Source organism: Stegostoma tigrinum, chromosome 36 (genome assembly GCF_030684315.1).
Source record: "Stegostoma tigrinum isolate sSteTig4 chromosome 36, sSteTig4.hap1, whole genome shotgun sequence".
In the NCBI taxonomy this organism is placed as follows: domain Eukaryota; kingdom Metazoa; phylum Chordata; class Chondrichthyes; order Orectolobiformes; family Stegostomatidae; genus Stegostoma; species Stegostoma tigrinum.
In genome coordinates, this window is record NC_081389.1 from 13,573,980 (window position 1) to 13,593,545 (window position 19,566).

A 19,566-nucleotide genomic window follows, 5' to 3' on the forward strand; every position below is an offset into this window, starting at 1 on the left:
CACATATCTCCCATAAACTTTCCTCCTCTCACTTTGAACTCATGACCCCAAGTAACTGAGTCCCCTACTCTGGGGGAAAAAGCTTCTTGCTATCCACCCTGTCTATACCCCTCATGATTTTGTAGACCTCAATCAGGTCCCCCCCTCAATCTCCGGCTTTTCTAAATGAAAATAATCCTAATCTATTCAACTTTTCTTCATAGCTCCATACCAGGCAACATCCTAGTGAACCTCCTCTGCACCCGCTCCAAAGCATTCACATCCTATTGGTAATGTGGTGACCAGAACTGAACTCTAAATGTGTCCGAACCAAAGCCTTATACAACTGCAACATGACCTGCCAACTCTTGTACTCCGTATCCCTTCCGATGAAGGAAGTCATGCCGTATGCCTTCTTGACCACCCTATTGACCTGCGTTGCCACCTTCAGGGAACAATGGACCTGAACACCCAGATCTCTCTGTACATTAATGTTCCCCAGGACTTTTCCATTTACTGTATAGTTTGCTCTTAAATTAGATCTTCCAAAATGCATCACCTCACATTTGCCCAGATTGAACTCCATCTGCCATTTATCTGCTCAACTCTCCAATCTATCTATATTCTGCTGTAATCTCTGACAGTCCCCTTCACTATCTGCTGCTCCACCGATCATGTCATCTGCAAACTTGCTAATCATACCACCTATACCTTCCTCCAAATCATTTATGTATTTCACAAACAATAGTGGTCCCAGCACAGATCCCTGTGGAACACCACTGGTCACAGGTCTCCAATTTGAGAAACCCCCCCCCCCACCCTTCCACTACTTCTGTCTACAGTTGCCTAGCCAGTTTTTTAAATCCATCTAGCTAGCACACCCTTGACCCCATGCGACTTCACTTTCTCCAGCCTATGGGGAACCTTATCAAACGCCTTACTGAAGTCCATGTATATGACGTCTACAGTCTTTCCCCTCAATCAACCAACTTTATCACGTCCGCAAAGAATTCTATTAAGTTGATAAGACATAGCCTTCCCTGCACAAAACCATGTTGTCTAACACTGATAAGTTAACTTTTTGTAATTCATGGTCAGCATGTAGGCACAGCAAGCAATTAGGAAGGTAAACAGAATATTGGAATGGAGTATATAAGGAAGGAAGTCGAGTCACAACTGTATAGGGCACTGAAACTGTGCACAGTGCTCACCAGTCTCCTTACTTAAGCAGGATTATATTTACATTAGAAGCAGTTCGGAGAAGCTTCAAACTGATTCTGGGAAAGAAGCAATTAGCCTACGTGGAAAGGTTGAACCAGTACTCACTGAAGTTTGGAGGGACAAGAGATGATCTTATTAAAAGAAAGTCTGACAGATTGACTGGATAAATGTTGGGTGTAGATGCATATAGATTTGTGTGAGAAAGAGAAAAATCTGGAACTAAGCAGAAATTTAAAATACGGAAATGTTCCAGCAACGTTCTCTCCAAGCTGTGCTACCACTCTAAAGGTTTTGCACATGCCAACAAATTCACCTACCAGCTGTAGAAGTCATTGCTGTGCCCGGACTGCAGAGGTTCAAGCACCAAAAAGAAAAATTAGAGGGAACACTGTCACCTAGCCAGGTTGGAATTTCTTTCGGGGAGTGGGGTTCAAGGCTTCAGATGGACTGAGCGAAGAGTAAAGTGGTATATTGACGGTTGGGTTAGATTCTTGGTCAATAAGGGAATCAGAAGCTATGTGAGGCAAGTAGGTTCAGGAAGTTAAATGGCTTACTCCAGCACTATTTGTCATATTCTTTTTGATCCATTGTTTTGTATCTTGTCATAACCCTGAATCCAGTTTACCATATAAAGTTGACAATAGCCACCTATTGACATGCACTTTGAATTCTTGAAAAAAAAACGCCCAAAAGATGAAATTTTGCAGATCACAAAGTTTGAACACCATTAAACATTCTCCAAATGCCATGTTTTCCTCTTTACTTATGATAAACGTGAAGCAACCCAGCCAACACACAGGATCTTGGGGTAAGTCCTTGCCATGACTGCAAAACAGCCAAAAGTCACTGGACAGTCACATTCAGCAGGTTGCAATTGTTAGTCTGGGTACCAAGGTCTTCAGAAATTTGTTTAAACTGAATAGGCACAGTTCGAGTTCCCAAATATCAAATTTCTGGTTCACAATAGAAGTAATACCTTGAAAGGTTTTTTGATAACAGCTTGGTCTTCTTAATATTTTTAGTCAAAGCTTCCAAATTTGAGAACAGGATTGACTTAACAGCAGCTCCACAACCTGCAATATCAACAATTCCGGTGATAAAGTCAGAAAGATGAGCTGCTGAAAACTGATATATCCAAGGTATCCCTAGTGGACTTTAGAATCACAGTCAACTTGGTGTTTTATTATGGATAAAACATTGTTGCAGGTGATCACTGGAAAGGAGATGGAGGACACCAGAACTACACGAAACATCCTTTGCAGGGAAGAAACGTTTCTAGGTTGAATAAATTCTTACCATGTGAACAATCAAGAAATTTAAAATCTAATCATTAATGTCATAATTAACAATGCATGAATTAGCATTATTCTAATATACTTTGGTTTCATAATGAGAAGTCATATGGGACCATTGATAAACATAGCAAACAGAACAGAGCTAGATGAGGAAGTATGGAGGTAGCTTGCTTGCAGCACAAGAATTGGCAAGAATCATTTGGGCTGAATGGCCTGTTTCTGTACTATCCACTCTATGGAAAGTATTGAACATCCCAAGGTAATTCACAAACAAGGTCAGGTACACATAAAAGTAAGGTACATGGCTGGGGAAGTGAACATTTGCATGGTCTACATAAAACTAGTTTGAGGATACTTCTGAAATTTAAGAAATTTGGAGAATTCTAGAATGTGCAAAGAAAGTCTGAACATGCACTGGAAATAAGGGCTGCTAAACCAAAGAGCTCCACCTCTAACATTCAGAAATAGCCATCTAAGATTGAAACTTCACAGCTCGCTACGAATTGGGTTAACCGGTTACTTAACTCTGACGAGAACCTTGTGATGAACTTGTTTCAGATGAGACACAGATTAATGTGAGAGAGGTAATAAATGCCAACAATATTCTAATCTTAATTTTTCAATATACTATAGTTAGTACACAGAAATTGATTCTTACCAGACTCCCCAACCAGGGATTCCCACTGCTTGAATAATGCTGATTACCAGCTGGGCCATAAACGTGAAGAAGAACGCCATAAAATTGAATGAGCTGTCTGACCTAGAAGTGCAGGCATAGGACAGAAGACATTTTCAAGAGCTTTTGTCAAAGTGGCTTCTTCATGCCTAGATACATAAGTCTCCAATGACATCAAAGATTAAACTATAAATTAAAATCTCCAAAAGCTAGCTGGAGAAATTAACAGTGGTCAGAAAGCTGTGAAAGGACATAACTTTAAAAAGCATCTCAAAGCAAAGCTGCACATCAACTTAATTATTAAAATGGAGGTTGTCTTGCACAATTAAATCCAACTGCACCTGGGAAATCTTTAAAAAAGAATGTTAATGAATATGAAGGATATTAAATGAATAGCGTAGGTGATACATAAAAAGGTTGGTTTTGCTGGCAGAGATTTCACTCAAAATCTGTATTCTACACAGCCTGAAAGTCTCTCGCATACAGGCTTTATACACATTTTCCTGAGGGTACTCAATAACAAAATAACCTAGCTTCCTTTCAAATTAAAAAAATAAACAAACTTTACCTCTTCCCAGGTATGTTAAGAGTTAGCAAAAATGCAAGCAGTGCTTATAACAAAGGTTTCAATTAAAACTGAACTACGCAAAGTTAGTACAGTCAAATCAAAGCCAAGAACAGTAACTCCACTAGATTAGCAAGATGATGGCTTGCAGATTGACTCTGAGGAGGAAGAACGGAGAGAGAAAAAAAATAAAAGAAATGTGAGGATCAGTCCCACCTAGCAGAACCACTGAGGATTAGAGTGTGGGACTGTTCAAGTCAGCGTTACAGCTTAAAGAGGAAGTGCAGCAGCATGAGTGGAAAATAAGAAAAGAAAATTTTGCCTGCAAACACTCACTAAACAAGCTAAAATTGGTTTGGGACTTTGATGCTTTGTCATATTGATTCTATTTGTTTCATATGCTAAGAGTCTTCATTCAGATTACATTTTGGCATGAGAACGAGTGCACCAACAACAGTTCTGGCATCTCCAACATGATTTCAGGCAAAGGAATAATCCCACTGCATGACTCAAGATAAGAAAAATTGGATTCAATTAATATGGATTTTTTTGTGTCCTCAGCCAAATAAAAATGGAAATAGAAAGCACACAGCAATAGAATTAGACATGAATCAGAAGCCCCACTGACATGGAGGTTTCAATAAGCAGTACAGAAAATTACACTGAAAAGTAATTTAGTCAGCCCAGCACTGTAGTAAATTTTCCACTCGCTGCATTTGCCCTATGCGAGTAGCTTTCAAAATGCCATTAGAAATCCTCAAGACTTTTTTTTTGCGCCCCCCCCGCCCGGCCCAATGAAATTGTACTGCTTGCACTAGAGTGGATGCCTGCACTGTTAAGCATAACCTGATGCATAGCGTATGGAGTTACCAGCATACTGGGCCTCTTCATCTGCAAATCAGCACTGTCTCAGCACACTGTGGGCAATCTTCAGACATTTCAGTGTTGCTAACGCTGTAACACTGGTGTTTGTATCTGGAGAAATCTATTCTGTGGCACCAGGTACATTCCCCCTCAACACCATAAACTGACAACTATAATCTTTCTTCCCTGCGCCCCTGCCCCCAAAAAAAAAACACCACAGAAAGGAGGAAGGTGGGTTTCAAAACTCCACTGTGTTAGTGCCAAATTGCTCTAACAGTCATTAATTGTCCTATTTACCCCTCTGTCGTTGACAAATTTTGATTCATTGTCCTTCTGAGATAGTTTATTATTTCAGATGAGGCATTCCACATCTTTACAACCCTCTACAAAATTAAGTGTTCTAAATACCTCCTTTTGTTTTCTCTTGAAGAGAAGTCTGTAAGCCAGTGGAAAGAGTTTTCCCCAATTTCCTTCAAGCAACCCTCGACGAAATCTAGACAGTGTTTTCAATGAAAGTGTCCTAACCTTCTCATCCATGTGAATGGGGCTGAGGAAAAATGAGCGACAGCTCAAGAGTACTTACTTGAAGGCCTTGTAGATTGGTCTAAACCAGCAAACATAAGAGCATGGCGTGAACAGTATCAGCCAGAGAAAGGCCAGTCCAAAGTTGACAGCTCCACCTCCTCCAATCAACCAAGCTAGACAGCCAATCAGATTCACTGCAAGTGTGATGCTGTTCACTGCAATAAAGTATCAATAGCACACAACAGCCAATGATCATTCACATTGCAGGCAACTAACATGGAGGTCAGCATTTCCACAGGTAAGGCAATAAGCCATTTAGCAAAGCTGTGATATAAGCCAATGCCCTGCAAGGTGCTATGCTTGAGAAGTTGCTTAATGAAACTGCACAGGGTACAACTGTTCTGACATCAGGACAATTGAGGATGGGAATAGGCAATCTACTTTTAGGTCAACTCAATCTTTAGATGATTGACATTCTTCCTTTGCTACTTTTCACAAGTTATACAGAAGTCACAATCTGAGCACACTTATGAAAATTTCACTGCTATGGTCACCGGCTATTTAGACATTACGCAAAGCCTTATACAAAGCCCTAGGATGTCCAGTACTATACTAGTTACTTTTTATTGCCCCCAACCCTTGTGTACAACAGTAGACCATTCAGAATTTATGGAGGTGTCAGTTTGTGATGCAGAAAACGTATCCATACTGTAATGTCAGAATGCATTTGGAGTATTGAAAGCAGTTCTGAGTTCTGTATCAAAGGAGGGATGTGCTGGCATTGGAGGGGATTCAAAGATGTTTCTTAGAATGATCCCAAGAGGAAGGGCTTGTCATGAGGAGCTGTTGAGGATTCTGGGTTCATACTCAATGGAGTTTAGAAGGGTGAGAGTGGGATCTGACTGAAATCTATTCAATATTGAGGTACCTGTAATAGAATGGACACAGAGGTAATATTTCTTCTAGAAGAGACTAGGATCCCAGTGTGTATCTTCACAGCGAAGAGCAACCCTTTAGAATGGAGATGGAAAGGAATTTCTTCAGCCAGAAAGTGGTGAATCTGTGGTACTAATTGTCGCAGAGGGCTGTGGAGGCTAAGTCACTAAGTGCATTTAAGGTTTTTAAAATAGGTTCTTGATTAGTAAGGTGATCAAGGGTCATGGGGCAAAGGTAGGAGAATGGGGTCGAGAAACATACAAGCCATGATCAAATAATGGCGAAGTCTTGATGGATCTAATTCAGTTCCTATGTCTAATGGCCAGATGAAATGAAAAGCTATGCTCAATGGTTGATCAACACAATGACTGCTTCATCATATAACATAGTTAAACACAGACTACAGCATCTAGAAGATCTTTGAAACTGCTCCACATGGAATCTCCTGATAATGTGATCAATTACAATCTGGATGAGAGCTGCCCTAAGACTATATGGATGCAATGATACCCAAATTCCTCTTAAGCTGATCAATTGCAGGAAAAGTAGCATTGATCTTAGCAATCTCTCTGCTTGCTATTTCACTAGTGAAATAGAAACATACAGGCAAATTAGTTCGATCATCCCATAATTTCCTGACAGACTGAAAAATGCAGTTCTTCAGATAATCTTGGAAGGAACATGTTCGCAATAACAATGCTTTAACACCCGAGAGGGCCCCACGTACTGTACTTACATTTAAGTACAAATGGCTCATCTAGGCTGGTATTTATGATGGTTATGCTAATGCACAAGAGCAAGATGCTGATACATGGAGAAGATTTTCCCGAAGTGCTCCGAGTCACCAAGAAACAGCTACATTGTTCAAGGCATTCCATGGCCTATTGGGTAAAGGAACGGGGGAGATTTTTCAATAACCATTGCTACAAAGTTGTGTAGATTAATTGTGAATTGGAAAGCAGAATTTGTTTTTTTTAAAAAAGGGAGAACTGTGCATGGTCCGTTTAAGACGTCAAGTGCTTTGCCAAGCTTCGAGACTTGTGTACAGAAAAAAATCCATCTATTAGGTGACGATTGCAGCTAGTTCTAAAATGGAGACATGTGTCAATTGGCTGTGAGATTGGAAACCTGTGTCGTGTTTTGAAGTTTTGGCAAGAGTTGGAATTAGCCAATTAATTGAAACTAAGCACTTAGCAATCGAAAGCCAATTGAATTCAAATCTGATGGTCCGAGGTTGTCAAAACCAGTGTTATTGTACGACAATTGTATGCGTCATCCAAGGTATACAAGGACGGGGATTTTGAAAAAAGGGAAATACAGTGGAAGAGTGAACTGCTGAGAAATAAGCATTTAGCTCTCACAAAAAATCACTAATCACTAAATTATAGACCGGTGAGTCTGACGTCAGTGGTGGAGAAGCTGCTGGAGAAGATTCGAGGGATAGGATCCATTTACATTTGGAAGAAAATGGGCTTATTAGTAATAGGCAGCATGGTTTTGTGCAGGGAAGGTCATGTCTTAGCAACTTGATTGTCACTTCCTCAAAGAATTCTAAGTTGATAGATGAGGGAAGGGCTGTAGACGTCATATACATGGACTTCAGTAAGGCATTTGATAAGGTTCCCCACGGTAGGCTGATGGAGAAAGTGAAGTTGTATGGGGTCCAGGGCATACTAGTTAGGTGGATAGAGAACTGGCTGGGCAACAGCAGACAGAAGGTTGTAGTGGAAGGGAGTTTCTCAAAATGGAGACTGTGACCAGTGGTATTCCACAGGGATCAGTGTTGGGACCACTGTTGTTTGTGTAATACGTAGATGAGGAAGGTATAGATGGTCTCATTAGTAAGTTTGCAGATGACACTAAGATTTGGTGGAGTAGCAGATAGTAAAGGGGACTATTGGAGGATGCAGCAGAATTTAGATAGATTGGAGAGTTGGGCAGAGAAATGGCAGATGGAGTGCTACTTGATGTGCTCGGCATTTGCAGTATTCATTTCAGAATTCCAGCGTACATGGTGATTTGCTTTAATCTTTATACAGAATGAGGCAGCATGGTTGGTTTTGCTTTTCCCATTAAGAAATGCACCACTTGTTTTGTTTGTTTCATTCTCAACATTACATAGCTGCAATAGCTGGATTTTTCATATTCCAAAAGGAACAATGTGGGTCACAGCCCTGCTAAGGAGCAATGTATCAAGGTTTCACTGTCCAGATAAAACAATAAGCGTTCAATACGTTAACACCTCATTAATCTAACCTTGCCTCTGTGGAGAAGCTACAGACATACATCAAACTGCAGATGGTTAAAAAAAGGTCCCAGAAAAAGCAGTCTTCTAAAGGAGGCAAAAATAAAATGAATTTCTACAACAAAGCATGCCCTGGACGCATGATCAGGGGTCATTCTTGCCTTGTGCACACAGTTGTTGACATTCAGCTATATGGCTTCTTCAAGGTAGAAGCTGGGTGATGTCGCTAAAACATAATGTGGAGCATCATAATGATGGAGCAGCTACCTTTCATCAGTATTGCCACAGAAAAACAAAGCAATTTTTAAAGAGATAGCTTGTTTTAGTCTCATCTGCGAGAGGGCTTCACATGGACATCTGATTCACATCAGGTGTACTTTATACTAATTTACACCATGGCTTTTTGTTATTTTCTGATCATCTGACAAGGTATCCAGAGCAACATGTGGGAACAGCAACCAACTTGATTTTTTAAAATAAGCACAAGTTGTTCCTTTCTTCACCAATATTAAATCCACCACTGCCGCACCATAAAAGAACTAACTTTAGAACTAACTAATCTCACTGTGTACAATGATTTAAGCGATTCACACATCGGCAGTTTTTCAGTTTTCAAGCACATCGAAAAGGCCACTGTTAAAACCGTTAAGCCATGGCTTTGTCTGACCATAATTTTAATTCAGACACTCTAGAAGCTCAGTATAAATTCAATGCAAATTTGCAACACACTGTCCAATAGACTTTCCCTTGGGCACAGGAGATGCTTCCTCTCATGAAGCAAGAAGGAACTGCAACACTTATGCTTCAAGAAAAATGGCTGGGTTTCAAGCTACTCGCCCTTCACGGGAGTTAAAACTATTTAGCAGAGACAAAGTGAGAAACAGAATAAAATAAAACAGGTTGTCAGGATGCAAGCAATTTAAGGCAATAATCAGGATGGACAGCTAACTAAAGCACAAGATCAATGACACAGTCTCAGTTAGTTGAGAGCTACTAAGTTAAGAGATATGCTTGCACAGTCCATAATGGACAGTTTTGTGCACCAACACTTCCAGAATTTAATTTAAGGTTTTGCAATGTAGGATTCATGTACGTGCAAATTAGGAGAATAGGGTCTGTTTACTGTGAGAATCTATTCCAGTACGACCTTAGGGAGGAAACTTGTTACATTTCCCTGAACTGACAACATTCAACAATGGTGCAGCTTCCTGTAAAAACCAACGCACTTCAGCAATTGTCAATCTGAAAGAAAAGGATGGCTCTGCAAAGGCTTGAATGAAAAAGAAAGTGAGTGTGTTGCCATGTTAGGACAGGAATAATGACTCATAGGTGAAGAAGCAAATCAAAACAGCAAGCAACAAGGAACTTTTCTCACCAAAGTGGATTGAAGCCTGGTCTAAGAAGCATGAAGCTACTTCAGACCATAAGGAAGCCATGTGGCCCATTATGCCTATTAAGAGCTCTCAAAGAAATCCACATCGTTCACAGTCTCTAGCATTTATGATTTTATCAATCAAAAATCTCAATTTTGAAGATGTGCAGGGGTTAAATGGTTTTATTTGATGAACAGAGAATATCACAACATAGTGAGAGTTTAGAGGAATTATTTTTAAAGACTATTAGAATAGAGAAGTACTCCTTAAATTTGGGAGAAAATAAATCAGTTCAAAATAGGATTTAAAAGGGAAGTAGATTAAAATTTGAGAGAGATAGCAAGAGCTGCAGATGCTGGAGTCAAATATAACACAGTTGGGAGCTGGAGAAGCACAGCAGGCCAGGCAACAGCAGAGGAGTAAGGCGGCTGGCGTTTTCGGTCAATACCCTTTTAAAAAAAAAATGGGGAGAGGGAATGGAGCTCAAATAAGGAGAGAGAGGAGGGGCGGGGCCAGGAAAGATAGGTGGGGTGGTGATAGGTGAGTGCAGGTAGAGTGTGGTGGGGATTGGTGACTGCAGGAAGGGAATGGTGGGAGAGATGATGAACAGCTTGTGTCAGGTCAAGGTGGTGGGGATGAGGAGGGGGGCTGGACAGGGGATGAGGCCGGTGGTGGGGAGATTTTAAAACTGGCCAATTCCATGTTTAGGCCATCGGGCTGTAGGCTCCTGATGCGGAATGAGGTGCAGTTTGCAGGTGGTGTCATTGTGACCGTGGAGGCAGTCTTGTATGATAGACATGTCACCTAGGGAAGTTAAAATAGTTCAGTACGTGAAGGTGTTGTTTGTCATGGACAGAGTGCAGAAGCTCTACAAAATGATCTGAGTTTACAGTCAAAGAAATGGCTGGACTAAATTCATACTCTGCTAGTCCTTACACAAATAGTGTAGCAGAAATTATAGGGAACACAGATTTCAGTGACAGGGAGGAACTGAAACAAATCTATATTAGTGGAGAAATTGATGGGATTGAAGGGTAATAAATCACCAGGGCCAGGTAATCTACATCCTGGAATATTTGAGGAAATGGCCCTAGCAATAGTAAATGCATTTGTGGTCAACTTCCAAGATTCTTTAGACTGTGGAACAGTAACCACATTACTTACAAGTGAGATAGAGCGAAAGCTGGTAATTATAGGCCAACAAGTCTGATGTCAGAAGATGTTGCACTGCATTATTAAGGATTTTAGAGCAGAGCACTCAGAAAACAATGGTAGAATCAATCAGCCAGCATGGATTTACGAAAGGGGAATAATGCTTGACAAATCTACTAAAATTCATGGAGGCTGCAACTAGTAGAGTTGATCGGGGGTGGGGAGGGGGAGCCAATGAATGTGGTTTATTTGAACTTCAGAAATTTGACAATTCAGATTGACAATTGCTGAAAGCATTTGGCTCATCCCTCATAACAGGTTAAAGCACATGGGATTAGGATTAGTATACTTAAATGTTAGAAAATTGGTTAGAGGCAGGAAACAGTAGAAATAAATGAGCCTTTTTCTGAATGGCAAGTAATGACGAGAGGAATATCTTCATCTACACTAGGACCCGAGCTATTCACTTTATACCTTAACGATTTAAAATGAAAGAACTAGATATGATCTCTCAGAAGTTGCAGATGATAAAGTTGGAAGGAAGGATGAGCTGAGAGGAGGATGCAGGGATGTTGCAATGTCATTTGAACAGCTGAGTAAAATGCATAAATATAATGTGGATAATGCTATAGAATGTGGATAAGTAAGAGGTTATCCACATTGGTACCAAAAATAGAAAGACAGATTATTTGAATGGCTGTAAATTGAGAAGTGGAATATTCAATGAGACCAGGGTGCCTTTATACACCAGTCACTGAAAGTAGGCAGCAAACTGTGTGTTAGTCTTCACAGCGAGAGGATTCAAAAATTTGACGTATAAAGATGTGTTACTGCAATCATTCGGGCATTGGTTTGGTCTCCTTTTAGGAGGAAGGCTATTCCTTCTGTTGAGAAAGTATAGTGAAGGTTTACCAGGCTGATTCCTGGAGTGGCAGGACTGGCATGAAAGAGATTGAGTGTTAAGACTGTATTTACTGGTGTTTCGACAAATGAGGGGAATCTCATAAAAACCAATGAAATTCTAACAGGACTAAACAGGTTAGATGCAGGATGGAAGTTTCTGATGGTCAGACATTCCAAAACCATGAGTAATAGTTTAAAGGATAAGAGATTAAGCAGAGGAGAAATCTTCTCACCAGAGTGGTGGGCCTGTGGAAATCATTGCCACAAAATGGTTGAGGCCAAAACATTGTGTTTTCAATGAGGAGGCAGACATAGATCTTGTAGGTAAAGGGATCAAGGGGAGGGGGTTTAGGGTGTGATTATAGTACTGGAGGTTCACGATCATATTGATTGGCAGAGTATGCTTGAGGGACCAAATAGCCTATTACTGTTCCCATCTTCTACGTTTCTATGTTTCACTCTCCCTTTGTCCTTATGATCATGCCTATGTCAATTTAGCAAATGGGAATTAGTAGCAGGATAGGTCATTTGGGCTCTCAAGGCTACTGTCATTCAAAAGATTTCTTTTTCTATTCATTTGTGGGATGTGGGTATTGCTGACTGGCCAGTATTTCTTGCCCATCCCCAGTAGCCCTTGAGAAGGTAGGGGTGAGCTGTCTTCTTGAACCGCTGCAGTCCTCCTACTGCAAGTTGACCCACAATGATGTTAGGGAGGGATTGCGAGGATTTTGACCCAGTGACAGCGAAGGAACAGCGATATATTTCCAAGTCAGGATGGTGAGTGACTTGGAGGGGAACTTGGAGGTAATGGTGTTCCCATGTATCTGATGCCCTTATCCTTCTAGATGGAAGTGGTTGTGGGTTTGGAAGATGCTGCCAGAGGATCTTTGGTAAATTTCTGATCAGTTGATTCCCCAATTTAGCAAGGATACATCTACACTCCCCTTCAGAATATTCAAATGAGACCACCTTCACCACCTTGAGCTAGTGTTCCAAGTCAAAAAAAACCTTAAAACTTGTCACCTCTGCCCTAAGACAACCATCCTTCCTAGCTCTGGACTGACTCACATGAACAAACATCCTTTCTACATCCATCTCGTCGAGGTCATTCAAAAAGCTCATGTACTTGCAATCAAGCAATTCAAAACTCTAGTGAAAACAAGTTCCAATCTGTCCAATATTTTGTCATAAGTCAACTCATTCCTTCCAGGTATCAATCTAGCATATATGCTCTGAACCCCCGCCAATGCATTTACATCTTCTCAAACAAAACTGCACATTGAATTTGAGATGCCCTCTACAACAGAAGCATAAAATCCTTTATGTTAATTTCTCTCTTGATTACTTCTAAAATGGTTTCTACTTGTGCTTCATTACCAACCACCTCCTAAGTCTCGATATCTTGAACAAATGCCCAAATAACTTTGTTAAAACTTTAGCTCCAACTTCCGATAGTTCTTTGGAACTCCTGGGTTAAACCCAGTTTGAAAGCCTTAGCACTCAACTTGAAGGTTATACTTATCATACAGTAGGTCACAAAAACAGCATTGCGAATGTTGCAGAGGACATTCAACGCTTAAAGGAATGAACCATTCTCTATTTTGATAATATCTGACTGCTGTGATCGAGTTTAGTGAACATCTGTGCAGAATTGCACTTTGGAGATTAACTTGCAAAGGACGATTTTTTTAAAAAAAATCTAAAAGCTAACCTTAGAAAACTTTAATTTGTCAGCTGACCTCCATGCCAAAAAAGTTCTCAATAATTAGGGAGTCAGTATTAGATGCGACAGAACACACACACCCAAAACAAAAGCAAACATTGTTACAACACCCTTTCAATTATAATCCGAGTCAGAAATAGACCTCAAACATTACATATCTTGGCTCCACTTTGTTCATCAGTAGACATGATATCTACGTATCACTTTTCTTATAATACAGGGACAGTCTATTATTATGAGAAGTCCTTGCAGTGGTTTTTAAAAAGTGCATAGCATTAGCCTTAAAATGATATTTTAAAAGATGCATTGTTTGAATTTTTTATCCGGTACTGATCAGGAATGCTAAATCTCAAACGATTGCAATAATTTATACTAGAAAAGGGTGCCGACTGGTTAACAAGTCAATTTACTGTTGAAGGCATTGCCATAGATTAAGCAACAGGGAACTTTCAGCTCCCCCTGCTCCCTCACTTCCTGTAGTAGAAATAATCGCAATTGTTTGAAATTTGGCTTTCTTACATTTGCCCTGGCAAGTACAAGACAAAATACTTTGAGAGAATGACTCTTTTGTCATCAACATCCAAGTTGCATGTTTGACCGTAAATAAATTAACTGTAAATAATGGGATGAAAAGGTCTGTGCAAATCACGTGGGTAATTCCTATTCATGTACCCATGTACTGCGAGGGAAGTTATTCAACTCAGTAGAAATCTAATTTCAGAGAAAACACTTTCCAAAAGACTGGGGGGGGGGGGGGGAAGAGAGAATGAAAGATCAGTGTAATGATTAACAGGGTTACTATCAAATATTAAGAACTTTTCTGGAATACATCATGAATCAAGATTTTCCAAAGAACTGGTCAATGAATGGCAACAGACTGCAAGTCTGGATTTGTACTCCTAGGTGGACATGTGTTCAGAGCTCAACAGTCAGAACAGGTTATGAAAGCACGCAAAATACAGGGTGCCATCTGCCATTATCCTCTGCCTACCAGCATTTTGAAATCTGCCCAAAATACTTCACAGAGATGCAGAGGCACAGTGGAATCAGTTGTTTAGCTGTCCAACAGCACCCTTTGCAAGCTACGCTAAACGTGAAAGTAAATATTTTGCCTCCCATAGACAAAGATACCACACAATTCAGTTAATATACACTCCTTAACGCTACCGTATCAGATGTGCATTTTGCTCTGGCCAAAGTAAACCTTCCTTTACATAATGGGTAAAAAAGATGAATAGGTAGGAAAGCCAATGACTGACAATTGTAGAGGAATTCAATTCCAGATAGTACGTTTGGAGTCACAGCTACTAACGCATGAAATGAAGGGAGTGAAAGTTTCACATGAAACCAGACCTGCAGAGGTCCACAGAACGTAGAGAAGGTTTGAGAGAGATGGAGGGAGCTTTCGTTCCAATTAGTGATACTGCCAAATCAAAATGAAATGAAAAACTCAACTTTTAATAATTATCACATGCTGAAATCAAATTTTTAAAGTGAAGGTCACAGTAAGAATTTTTGAATTTCAAAAAATTTGCTCAAGTTCAGTACTCATGTAATTCCTGACAGTGCAGTTAATCAGTCGCTGTCAGTTGTTTAAAATGGTGAAGTACTGCCATCTGCTGGGAATCACTTGTTGTGTAACTTGCGCTGTTAACACGAGTGAGATTCGATATGCAATGTTGCATTTGCAGAAACCAAGTTTAACACATTTAAACTGGACAACGGCAACCTGTTCAAAAGGTCAATGAATGTGGAGGCCGTTAACCCTACTGAAAGGCAATATATTTCTTTAGGCAAAATACCAAATGAAACAGTATACACTTCTGCAAACCCAAGAAGTAGAAATTACTGTTCAAAAGCAAGAATATGCCTTCTAACACCACCAGTGCCTTTGACCGCTCTGTATCAGAACTATAAACATTTACTGGGAACGGAAAAAACAATCATGAGCTATATTTCAGCTGAATAAATAGGACTTGAGGAGAATTGTGACAGTCTGTTTGGAAATAGATAGCTTCCTTTTATGCAGTAAACAAAAAAAGTACTTATTTCTTAACATGTTCCAATAATACACATTTCATATTGTACAGCACAGAGGTACAACCTTTGGCTACCTCGGTTGCGAGCAAGCATTGTATCTGGCCTAATGATTCTCTGTGGGTATTTCTGCCTTTGGTTGTGTGTAGTTTACAGTAGTTCACATTTCAGAATACAATTTATTCTCCTTACAACAGAATTAAAAATAGGAGCTGACCAAAATGTGAGAAAAGGGGATTGTTTTCTGATAAGGATTTAATTAAGGTGAAGCCCCTTTGGTAAGTGACACCTCAAGTTTACAATGTATAATTACACTGCAGAAAACCCTACTGTGGCACAGTGGTACTGTCCTTACCCTGGACCCAGAGGCCTAAGTTCAAGTCCCACCTGTTCTGGAGGTGCGTAATAACATCTGAATGGATAGATTATCTGAATGAACGAACTGTTCGGAAGGACAGACAGGAAGGTGGTGTTGCCCCGACTTTCAAAAGGATTATATCAGGGCAGTAGTGAGAGACGATATAGGTTCTACTGAACAAAACGTTGAATCCATTTGGGTGGAAATTAGGAATAGCAGGGAGAACTCACTGATAGGTGTGGTCTATAAGTTACCAAATAATGACATCATGGTGGGGCAGGCAATAAACATAGAAATAGCTAATGCATGTAAAAATGGTACAGCAATTATCATGGGGGGGGTTTAATCTACAGAATCGATTGGTCAAACCAGGTCGGTCATGGCAGCCTTGAGGAGAGGTTCATAGAATGCATCCGCGATAACTTCCTTGAACAATATGTAATGGAACTTCCAAGGGAGCAAGCTATCCTAGGTCTAGTCCTGTGTAATGAGGCAGGAAAAATGAATGATCTCACAGTTAGGGATCCTCTTGGAAGGAGCGATCACAGTATGGCGCCAATTTAAAATACTGATGGAGCATGAGAAGGTTAAATCCAGTAGCTGTGTCCTGTGCTTAAATAAAAGAGACTATGAAGAAATGAGGAAGGAGTTAGCTAAGGCAGAATGGGAGCAAAAACTTAATGGTGGGTCAATTGAGGAACAGTGGAGGACTTTAAAAACAATTTTTCACAGTGCTCAGCAGAAGTATATTCCAGTGATAAGGAAGAACTGTAGGAGGAAAAAAAAAGACAGCCAGCCATGGATGTCTAAGGAAATAAAGGAAAGTATCACATTGAAAGAAAAAACATACAAAAAAGCAAAGAGCAGTGGGAAACTAGTAGACTGGGAAATCTTTAAAGGCCAACAGAAAGCCACACAAAAAAAAAGATAGATTATGAGAGTAAACTAGCTCAGAATATAAAATCAGGCAGTAATCGTTTCTATAAATATATAAATCACAAAAGAGTGACTAAGGTAAACATTGGTCCTTTAGAGGATGAGAAGGCCAACTTAATAACTGGGAATAAAGGAAATAGCAGACATTAAACAGTTATTTTGTGTCGGTCTTCACAGTGGAAGACACAAATAACATGCCGAAAACTAATATCAAGGAGGTTATAGCTGGTGAGGACCTAAAAACTATTATCAATAAGGAGGCAGTGCTGGGCAAGCTAATGGGACTAAAGCTAGACAAGTCTCTTGGCCCAAATGAAATGCATTCCAGGTCCTAAAAGTAGTGATGGGGGAAAATAGCAAATGCACTAGCAATTATTTACCAAAATTCATTGAACTCTGGGGTGGTTCCCGCAGATTGGAAAACAGCCAATGTGATGCCACTGTTTAAAAAAGGAAGTAGACAAAAAGCAGGTAACTACAGGCCAGTTAGCTTAACTTCGGTCGTGGGGGGAAAATGCTTGAATCTACCATTATGGAAGAAATAGCAAGACATCCGGATATAAATTGTCCCACTGGGAACACCCAGCATGGGTTCATGAAGGGTAGGTCACGTTTAACTAATTTGGTGGAACTCTTTGAGGACATTACTTGCATGGTGGACAATGGGGAACCTGTGGATGTGGTGCATCTGGATTTCCAGAAGGCATGAGGCAAGGTGCCACACCAAAGGCTGCTACATAAAATAAAGTTGCACAGTATTACAGTAATGTATTGGTATGGATAGAGGATTAGTTGACAGTAGAAAGCAAAAAGTAGGGGTGAATGGGTGTTTTTCTGGTTGGTGGTCAGTGGCGAGTGGTGTGCCTCAGGGATCAATGTTAGGATCTCAATTGTTTACAATTTACATAGTCCCCAACTCCAAATCATCTAAGTGTGGTGTGTCAAAATTTGCAGATGACACTAAGGTGAGTGGTAGAGCAAAAAGTGTGCAGAAGACACAAAGTCTGCAGAGGAATATAGATAATCTCAGTGAGTGGGCAAAGGTCTGGCAGATAGAGTACAATGTTAATAAGTGTGAGGTCATCCATTTTGGTAGGAATAACAGCAAAAAGGACTTTAAATGGTAAAAAACTGCAGCATGCTGCTGTGTAAAGGGATTAGGTGTCCTTGTGCATGAATCGTTGAAAGTAGGATTGTAGGTGCAGCGGACAATTAAAAAGGCAAATGGAATTTTGTCTGCCATTGCTCAAGGGATGGAGTTTAAAAACAGGGAGACTATGCTGCAGCAGTATAGGGTCCTGGTGAGGCCACACCTGGAGTACTGTGTGCAGTTTTGGTCTCCTTACTTGAGAAGGGATATACTAGCGCTGGAGGGGGTGCAGAGGAGATTCACTCGGTTGAGTCCAAAGTTGAGAGAGATGAATTATGAGGAGAGACAGAGTAGACTGGGATTATACTCATTGGAATTCAGAAGAATGAGGGGAGATCTTATAGAAACATAAAAGATTATGAAGGGAATAAATAAGGTGGAGGCAGGGAGGTTGTTTCCTAGCAGGTGAAACTAGGGCCAGAGGGCATAGAACATAGAACAATACAGCACAGAACAGGCCCTTCAGCCCTCAATGTTGCGCCAACCTATGAACTAATCTAAGCCCCTCCCCCACACTATCCCATCATTATCCATATGCTTATCCAAGGACTGTTTAAATGTCCCTAATGTGGCCGAGTTAACTACATTGGTAGGCAGGGCGTTCAACGTCTTTACCACTCTCTGAGTAAAGAACCTGCCTCTGATATCTATCACTCCTCAATTTGTAGCTATGCCCCCTTGTACAAGCTGAAGTCATCATCCTCAGAAAAAGACTCTCACTGTCCACCCTATCTAATCCTCTGATCATCTTGTATGTCTCTATTAAATCCCCTCTTAGCCTCCTTCTCTCCAATGAGAACAGACCCAAGTCCCTCAACCTTTCTTCATAGGGCCTGCGCTGCAGACCAGGCAACATCCTGGTAAATCTCCTCTGCACCTTTTCCAATGCTTCCACATCCTTCCTGTACGGGACAAACAGAACTGCACGTAATATTCCAAACGAGGCCGCACTAGCGTTTTGTACAATTGCATCATGACATCACGGCTCTGGAACTCAATCCCTCTACCAGTAAAACCTAACACACCGTAAGCCTTCTTAACAGCACTATCCACCTGGGTGGCAACCTTCAGGGATCTATGTACACGGACATCAAGATCCCTCTGCACATCTACACTACCAAGAATCTTTCCACTGACCCGGTATTCTGCCTTCCTATTATTCCTCCCAAAGTGAATCACCTCACATTTATCCGTATTAAACTCCATTTGCCACCTTTCAGCCCAATTTGGCAGTTTATCCAAGTCTCCCTGTAAGCTGCAACATTCTTCCACACTGTCCACCACTTCACCGACTTTAGTGTCATCCGCAAACTTACTAACCCATCCACCTACGCCTGCACCCAAGTCATTTATAAAAATGACAAACAGCAGTGGTCCCAAAACAGATCCTTGAGGCACACCACTAGTAACCGGACTCCAAGCTGAATATTTTCCATCAACCACCACTCATTGCCTTCTTACAGAAAGCCAGTTTTTAATCCAAACTGCTAAATCTCCCTCAATCCCGTGCCTCTGTATTTTCTCCAATAGCCTACCATGTGGAACCTTATCAAAGGCTTTACTGAAGTCCATGTACACCACGTCAACTGCCCTACCCTCATCCAAACGCTTGGTCACCTCCTCAAAAA

The 19,566-nt window shown here is 40.6% G+C and overlaps 1 protein-coding gene across 7 annotated transcripts in view; it reads right to left on the reverse strand.

Annotated features, from left to right (window-relative positions):
• Positions 1 to 19,566, reverse strand: part of LOC125446782 (secretory carrier-associated membrane protein 5-like) — a 65,753-nt gene that overhangs the window by 16,980 nt on the left and 29,207 nt on the right. For all 7 annotated transcript variants that reach the window (XM_059640215.1, XM_048520590.2, XM_048520591.2 and 4 more), the window contains 2 exons: positions 5,184 to 5,340; positions 3,154 to 3,255 (listed from right to left, as the gene is read on the reverse strand). In XM_059640215.1, coding sequence (XP_059496198.1) covers positions 3,154 to 3,255; positions 5,184 to 5,340 — 259 coding nt within the window. The remainder of the gene's footprint in view (positions 1 to 3,153; positions 3,256 to 5,183; positions 5,341 to 19,566) is intronic.